Source organism: Lissotriton vulgaris, unplaced genomic scaffold (genome assembly GCF_964263255.1).
Source record: "Lissotriton vulgaris unplaced genomic scaffold, aLisVul1.2 SCAFFOLD_1097, whole genome shotgun sequence".
NCBI lineage: Eukaryota > Metazoa > Chordata > Amphibia > Caudata > Salamandridae > Lissotriton > Lissotriton vulgaris.
Window position 1 is genome coordinate 378,583 of NW_028250293.1, and position 8,593 is coordinate 387,175.

The 8,593-nt window shown below is 40.4% G+C and overlaps 1 protein-coding gene across 1 annotated transcript in view; it reads left to right on the forward strand.

The window, feature by feature from the left end:
• LOC147663306 (ras and EF-hand domain-containing protein-like) overlaps positions 1-6,511 on the forward strand; it is a 244,011-nt gene extending 237,500 nt beyond the window's left edge. Inside the window, exons 16-17 of the mRNA XM_086950540.1 lie at positions 1,088-1,164; positions 5,558-6,511. Of these exons, the coding sequence (XP_086806666.1) occupies positions 1,088-1,164; positions 5,558-5,663 (183 nt within the window). The 3' untranslated portion in view covers positions 5,664-6,511. The remainder of the gene's footprint in view (positions 1-1,087; positions 1,165-5,557) is intronic.
• The last annotated feature ends 2,082 nt before the right edge of the window (positions 6,512-8,593 follow it).

Sequence of the window (8,593 nt, forward strand, 5' to 3'; positions counted from 1 at the left end):
CCTGCTCAGACTGGAACCATAAGAGCTTGCGAAAGCTACCTCTGCCCCTGGACTTCGTGAGAGGATAACATGGCCACACCACACTTCCATTGATCTCCCCTGCCTGGAAAGGGTCTGCAAGAGAACCCGGCCAGACAGGCTTGATGCCCCAGAAGCCACGCCTGCTCAGAGCAGTATTTTATTATATATCGAGTTTGAGCATACACTGATATTTGATATTTATTAATTTATATAGCGCCTGAATCACCCCGTGAAGGGTATCTCCGCGTTTAGGACGGTATACTATAGCCAAACCTAGTTACCTCAAAAAAGATGGGTTTTTAATTGCTTCCTGAACTGAGGAAGGCTCTGGCAGTACTAGTGATTGATGTCGGACTGTTGTTGCCATCCCGCAGGTGGGTACTCATGTTTGTGTGATATGCATCCTGTTGCACTTTTGTATTACAGGACCCTTTTCACCAATTTGTTGCTTGCTAAGAAAAAAATACACACCACTGATATTTGTTTTTTATCATTTCGCACATTTAAACTTATACACATAATCTGCTTCTTTTCATTTAAACTAGCAGTTCCATAATGCTCATAACCCACATGACCCCTGTTTGGAAGACACATACTTATATTTACAATTAGTTTTGATTAGAAAGATTAAGATCACTTTGTATCTCACACCTATGTGGGTACATGCATGACGGTTGTATGGCATTACAACGCAGGATTTTACCACGCGTGCCATTACAACGCAGTTTTTACAACGCAAGTCATTACAACGACTTGCGCTGTAAGCGCTGGATAGTGGAATAGTTTAATTTTCTATTCCAACTCCAGCCCACATTACAGTAGGGAAGGTGTTGGAATAGAAAGTTAAACTATTCCCTATCCAACAGCGCCCTCCTGCGCAAGTCGTTGTAACGACTTGCGTTGCAATAGCAGCGTTGTAATGGTAGCGCGTGGTAATACCCGCGTTGTAAAGGCTGTTCCCCTGCATTACAGTTTAAGGCCGAACAGTGATAACATTGTGACAAGTTCCTCCATGGTTAGAGATAACAAGGCGGCTAATGGTTTCCGTTGTGTACATGTTTCTCAGGCCTACAGCTCGCTCTTCTGTGAGACCAGTGCCAAGGAGGGAACCAATGTGGTGGAAGCCGTTCTGCATCTTGCCAGGTAAACTTCACATTGCATGTACATTGAAAGTTGTTACGAAATCCTAAATCGCTTGAATTAGAATAATGTCAAACTACTAATTAATTCAGAAGCATTGATATCTTCAAGAAAATAGGAAGAAGGTATTGTGGTTTGACTTGCATTGTTAAATATATACATACATATGTGTGTGTGTGTGTGTATATATATGTATATATATATTGCCACAACGAGTAGAGAAACCACACGCTGATGAGACCATGTACCATGTACCAGACAGATTTAGGTTTATTTGTCAGAACCCAGGACGTGTTTCGCCTGACCAGCATGGTACATGGTCTCGTCAGCGTGTGGTTTCTCTACTCGTTGTGGCATTATTTAAAAGACCCGGTATCGGAGGTCTTTGATCAGACGAGACACCCGTTGGTCTGGAGGCGGTGACTAATTTCCGAGGCAAGGAGGGAAGAAGATATATATATATATATATATATATATATATATATATATATATATATATATATAGTTATTCACGCTCAGAACCCTGCAGATTTTCGGGAGCACTCTCCGACGGGTGCGTGATGCGGTTACAGGACCCGCAAAATATTCGGCTCAGAGTTTCCACCTTGCTCACACTAGAAACCACGCACTCCGGGGGTAATTCTCAGATGTTTTTATTGTATTTGCAACAGACGCGTTTCCCCTGAGCCGAATATATATATATATATATATATATATATATATATATATATATATATATATATATATATATATATATATATATATAACAGAAACTCCTGACCGCCGAAGGTAGCGGTTACAGCAGGCGTAGACCTCACTCCAAGAATAGGTGCTTGTATTCGATCTTTAGCAAACACCAAAAAGCCACATCACACACTCCTGTGCCAGCAATCCATTTTTATTCCAGCAAAGTGAAAAGAGCTAGTGCCCTCCCTGACGCGTTTCGCTCCGCAGGCGGAGCTTGATCATATATACATATATATACTTTTACTGGAAAAAGAAACCGTTAAAGTAACGTTATAGTTAAGAGAATGTTCAGAAACAAAGTAACGTTTTAAACTCTAAAAACGACAGAAATTCACCAGTTCTAGTTATCTCGCGTAACAATAGCTCATGCTCTAATGTAACTTCAGCTCGCGTCCCGCACATGTTGCAGTGATATTATCAATGATGTCATGAATTATGTAATATGTGGGGTAATTAGCAGTGCATGTCGAGGGAGAGAGTTAGTTCCATTAGATCACGAGTTGTAATTACTTGAGATAACTATAACTAGTGAATTTCTGTGTTTTTTAGAGTTCAAAACATTAAATTGTTACTGAACCTTTCAATCTATCCCTCAGGGCCTTTTTAATAGGGTTGGGGCCTGTTGGCCCCCCATCAGGAACCTATAATGACTCTGGGGACCCCATGGTCGTATAGATACTTTAAAGGGGAGGAGGGGCTGCATGGCCCCCTGCCAGAGCTTCGTAAGGTCCTGGGAGACCCCACCCCCCTGGGGGATGGGGAGTTCTACATTTTCTGCTCAGATGGTAGACCCTTCATTGATAGAAGGAGACTCTGCTTTATTAAAGTTGGAAGGATTGAAACCCAACATCTCATTAAGGGAACTTTGTTGACATGCATGATAGAGCTATAGTGAAAACATTCCAGGAATGTACCCAACCAGGCAGTTGCTACTTGGAGGCAAAAATATTTACCTAGGGGTTGGTCACACTGACCTGAAGTCCTTGCAAAGAGACAGATCATACAGATATTGTTAACCTGCATTCATATAGTTTATCTGCTATCTAAAAGGGATATACCCAATTAATGAAGGTGGGGGAATTTTTCCTTTAGAAATTAATGCCCACACACACTCGTGCGAGTGTCATGATTCATCATCGGGCGTTGGTCCTCGTGGGGGTGGTGCTGTTGTCCTCCATAGGCCCCCCGAGAGGGCTCTTTGTCAACACCCGATGATGAAGCATGACATTCACAAGAGTGTGTTGAGGGCACTAATTTCAAAAGGCGAAATTCCCCCACCTTCATCAATTGGGAACCACATATAGAGACACTTTTTCTGTCCTTTGTGCCTTCGACTAAGCACTCCTTCTCCCCTTGTTGGGGAAAGATCCAATATTTATACTCTGGAATCTCAGCGAACCCGCTGAGTGAGTCCAGTGCGCCAAGGGAGCCACTCACACTTGAGGTATGGTATGGCACCCCTTGCCAAAGCACTCCCTCTCCCCTTTTTGGGGAAGGATCCAGTATGTAGACCTTGGAGTCTCAGAGACCCCTCTGAGAGAGTCCACTGCGTATAGGGAGCCTCTCGCCATAGAGATAGGAAAGGGATACCACTTCCCCTGGGATCACAGCTTACTGGACTTTGGACGTTGCCTTGACTCGTCTACCGGTTTGTGTCCCCGTCACCCTTCCCCTTTTCCCCCCATGCTGTGACTCTCACCCTCCCCTCCCTTCCTCTTTCCCACCTTCATTATATGTCTATTTCCCCTACTCCAACCCCCCTGAATCTCTCACCTTGCCTTCTTCTCCCCTTACGTATTTGTGCTTATTGTTTATCTCAACCATTCAAGTAACTATGTTGCCATGCTCTAAGAACTGTGTAACCTTTGTAACGATGTAACCTGTAACTATGATCTGATGCTCATTTAAAGCGCTCTGATACCCCCGGGTCTAGCCAGCGCTATATAAAACTTTTTAAAATAAATAAATACATAACCAAGTTGGTTATGGCTCTTTGTTTAGGAACAGTTACCAATCAGTGATCACATATAAATAGGATACACCCATCAAGTGATAAGCCCAATAAGTTGTCATGGCATGCTGGAGGAAAAGAGGGGCCAAAGCCAAGCCTGCTTTTGGGTAGTAGCTAACCAAATTCCTTGCCATGCCCCTTGGTTGCATTCCATGGTGTGCATCTGATAGGATCCTTAATATGGTTTCATGGTCCTTTTAGCTGAACACTTTAGTCTCGTACCCTAATCAGCCACAAAGACTATAAATAAATAAAACTCAATAAAGCTTATGCACAAATAGTTTTAATCTAACATCTAAATTCAGAATAATAAATCATATAAAAGCAAAGCAGCGGTCAGTCTTGAACCTACATCTTCATTCATCACATACAACTTACTTAACCATTATCCTACCCTATGTGTAGCTGCTCAAACATAATCCTATAAGGTGTGTAAGAAGGTTCCCAAAGAGCAATGTAGCTAAATCCGTAAAATATAAATGGTTAAGAAAACGTACTAGTAAAATAGAAAAGATTGTATCGAACTTAATCATATCTCACCAAAGATGTAAAGGTAAATGATAAATCATGCAAAATATAGTTGTATGGATCTCGAGAAATACTAATTACAAAGAGTAACAACTACAGATAGTATTAAACCCCGATCAACCACAAAGACTGCAAAAAAATGATGGGTCTAAGATGGAGAACAATTCAAGCAAAGCAATTCTCAAAGACTACTATAGCGGCATAGTATTTTCTGGGGTCTACACAATAGTGCGCACATAATTTCGCAGATTTTCAGCACAGGAATATGCATGAAAAAGGCATTCAAATCTGCTTTCGAATATACAAGAGGATTCCATCACCATCCTAGAACAAGCTTCTTGCAAGCATGCTGCTGACTGAAAGCCCAAGACCCAGCATGTGCATTCCTGTGCACGTCACTGGTGTTCAACAAATCTCACTAATATTTGACAAAATATTATACTGAAGGTCGCTCTTTGTAAGAAAGATAGCCCTTTGCAATCAAGTGAACTACCATACTAATTATATTTGTAACGTTTTCTTCAACAAACAGGCACACAAAGAAATAAAATGCAAGTCAGAATTTGGTTAAGGAGGAAATATGACTCTATTGGTGAAGCACAAAACAGACTATCTAGCAGAATGAACATTGAATTTTGTTACTGTTATGAAATGTTTAAGAATTAAGTGGCTATATCTGCGTATCTAATCCATGGCCACCATGTAAATAGATCGCTTATAGGTGTGTCCCTGAAGCAGTACATAGCTTAGCTCGAAAGCGGTTCTACAAAAGAATAAACACTGATCACCCTGAGAGAGAATCAAATGATTTGCCCAGTCCATCCCCTGTGATATTCTGTGTGATGATGTTTAGCACCCTCCAGTGGTGTCAATTTAAATGTTTAATACAGCACTCCAAGAAGTATCCAAATGGCTTATTGGCCATGTCTTATATTGAGCTGATTTATTTAGCCTGTTTTTATCAGAGGAATTAGTCTTAATTTGGAAATCAGACTTTTGCCAATAATTGCCACTAATATCAGTTTCTTCGATGACCTTTTGCATGAAATAACAAAATAATTGTGATTGCGGTGTATAATTTCATGTTGCGATGCGATCTACTCTGTACAGGGAGGTGAAGAAAACTGTGGATTTGAATGAAGAAAACAAAGAAACGATCACCAAACTAAGCATTCCAGACAAGAAAAAGATGTTGCCCAACTGCTGCAATACATAGTTCATCAGAATGGAAAGGACTACATCAATACTTGCATGAGTGGTCTACCTGAAAATAAAGTAGTCGATTTTTGGGGAAACCAGTCATCAGGAAGCTAGGGTGTCTCCGTGCCGGCACCTTTCCAAGACCTATCTCAATTCTGTGGTGCCAATTTATCAACTGATTGGTAGACTGTCCTCTTCCTTTGAAACAATTATCATTGAATGATCAAAGTGCCTGGTGATCACTCCAAAAACGTACCAGAGAGATCTCTTGGAGTCTTGTGGAGAACACCGTTAGTGATCAGACTTGGTGTCCACTTCTCGAAGAGGACGCCAGTCACCAAACCATTACCTCTTTCTTCACTGCCATCAAACCCAGGAACGAGGCCAATTTTATGTTTTCACTTTCTAAGAGGATTATTGTACTTTTTAATGACATTGAAAAGAGTTTAACATGGTATATAGAAGGACTCCGGAATACACCTAGCTGCAGTTCTGCAGACAGTGAAAGAATTATTATACTATTTAATGGAATCCATCTAAAAATGAAATGGCTTGAGGGCACTATAAAACTGAATTTAAAGACTGATTTACAGATCCCAAGAAACAGTTGGTGCACGTGGCTGAATGTTTTTTTGTTTGTATGAGAGCAGGAACTCACCAAAGCTTTTTAAATAATCTGTGCCTGCTGACTCAAACTGGGAAATAGGTGTTACAGAAATTATATGAAAAAAATATATTATTCCAATAATATTATGACTAATGAATATTTAAAAGCAGATTTATGGACTCCGTTACATGGTTGTTTTTTTTTTTATAAAAAAGTAAAGTTGTATTTTTTTAATAAAGTTTTATTTATGACCATTATTTTCGGTGCTTGTGGGTTTGTAATCTCAAAACATGATTCATTGAAAGACAAGTAGAATGTACAAATGTTTCAGATGAAATATAAATACACTACTGCCTAGTACGCGTCTGTAGCAACGATGTTGCATGGTACCTTTACTTGCCCAATTAATTGTACAGGTCTTAAAAGCGACATACCACTGTTTACCCTGCATCACAGCACACAATCTTACTTTATGCACTTAAGGCAACATTATACAAGAGGATGCCAGGTTTTCCTACAAACAAGCGCTGGTGTTGGAAGCCAGGATAAGAATCTGTTGCGCTTTTGGCAAATCAGCCAATGCGCTCTCTGTGCAACTTCATGGGCTATTTAAAATTAAAGTCTTTGTTCATAGTGCTGAGACAATTTCACAGCCACACCAAAGCCCTTCTGTAAGTGGCCGTTAAGTTCTGTGTAGCAAAACATGGCAAGCACTAGACTCTTCTAAAACGAGTCCAGGTTTTTAGTCCCATTTGACACATGGCGCTTTGCAGCAAGCGTGAGACGTGTAAATGTAGTTCGATACGCCTGTGGTTAAGGGGCGAATGAAGTTTAAGAAAGCTTCAGTTAACTAAAAGATTCTGTTTAAATGCACAGTATGGAAATCCTTTTCTATCCACAGGGTCTTGTAATATCTAACTCCAGCCAATTTAAGACTAGTCCCATGCGCTTTTCTGACTGTTATTGAAAGAATAAATACACAGATGGGACAATGTAGTTTAGCTGTTGGAAAGTTACATTCCAAAGGCAACTGATATAGGCAATATTTTGTCAGTTGAATACGAACTGTATATCACTATTGCCTTTAAAGTCGAGCGCGGGTCTCTGCTCTAAGAAAGGCCTGCCATTGGTTTAAGACCTAAGGGTTTTAAAAAAACAATTGTGTACGCTTCAAAACCCTTGTCAACGAAGTCTGCAATGTAATAGAGCAATAGAACAGCAAACCTACTTTCTTTGGAATCTGTCCAACTGATAAGCCTGGGGATCTGAACTCCTGAATCAACATCTGCTGCATTCACTCCTGCACTGCCTCTTTCATGTAAATACAGGATCCTTATTGGCAAAAAAATTAGTTACTCAAAATAGTCCTAGTTGCTAAGTGTTCTATTTTTGACACATTACCCTTCTTGTTCTATAGCTCTGAAAGTGTAGGAGGTACCACATGGGGGTGGGTGGGAATCTGAGAGGAGGCCCATATTCCATTGCGAATCTTCAACACATAGACCTGAATGTCAAGCAAAAATAGGGTTTGTTATTCAGATCGAGCAGCATCTCCGATATAACCTTCTCTTCAGCCTCCTTTCCCCATCCCAGCGAAGGCAATAGAATAAATCAGAAGTAGCAAGTACAACATAGGATGTGAAATTCAAAAAGTATCTCCTGACATGATACATATTGACCTTCTTGTCCATAGAGTGAGCAGGAGGATCCGCTTCAAGCTCTTCATAGAACAGAATCCATTTTGTTTTAGAGGAAATCATCCACAAAACTGTCCAGTTAGTAAATTCTTTGGATCTTTGGTCATAGCATTGCCTACTCCTCATCCTTGGTAAATACAACAGAAGGTACGAAAGGGTCCAAGGGATATGAGGTTTAGAGACCCACACCTGGTTTTATCCCCCGCTCCAACTCAATATACAACATAAGAAACACAGGATGTCTACCAGCTAACTATTGAAGCTACACTGTCAATTACTGAGTCGACTAGATCTCAGAGTGTATACATCACACAAAAACAGTGTATTTGTGAGGAGAAAATTAGTTTAAATTAAGAGGGATGGACTCTACATGCATGAAAGAGACCGATACATTACAGAGTATTCATGAATGGCTAACCAGTCCAAAACCAATGATATAGGGTTTCCATCAAAAGAGACTTAATGATCAGTCATATCATCTGGCCAAACCCTGTTGTGGATGGCTGGTCCCCTGATGATTGGGACCAAACCACACATTGTTGGTGTTTTGGGGTTTGGTCCACCAACATAAATGAAACATCCATAATGACTGATCTTTGATGGTAGAAAAGACAGGTGCAACAAAACAGAAAGTGATTTAAA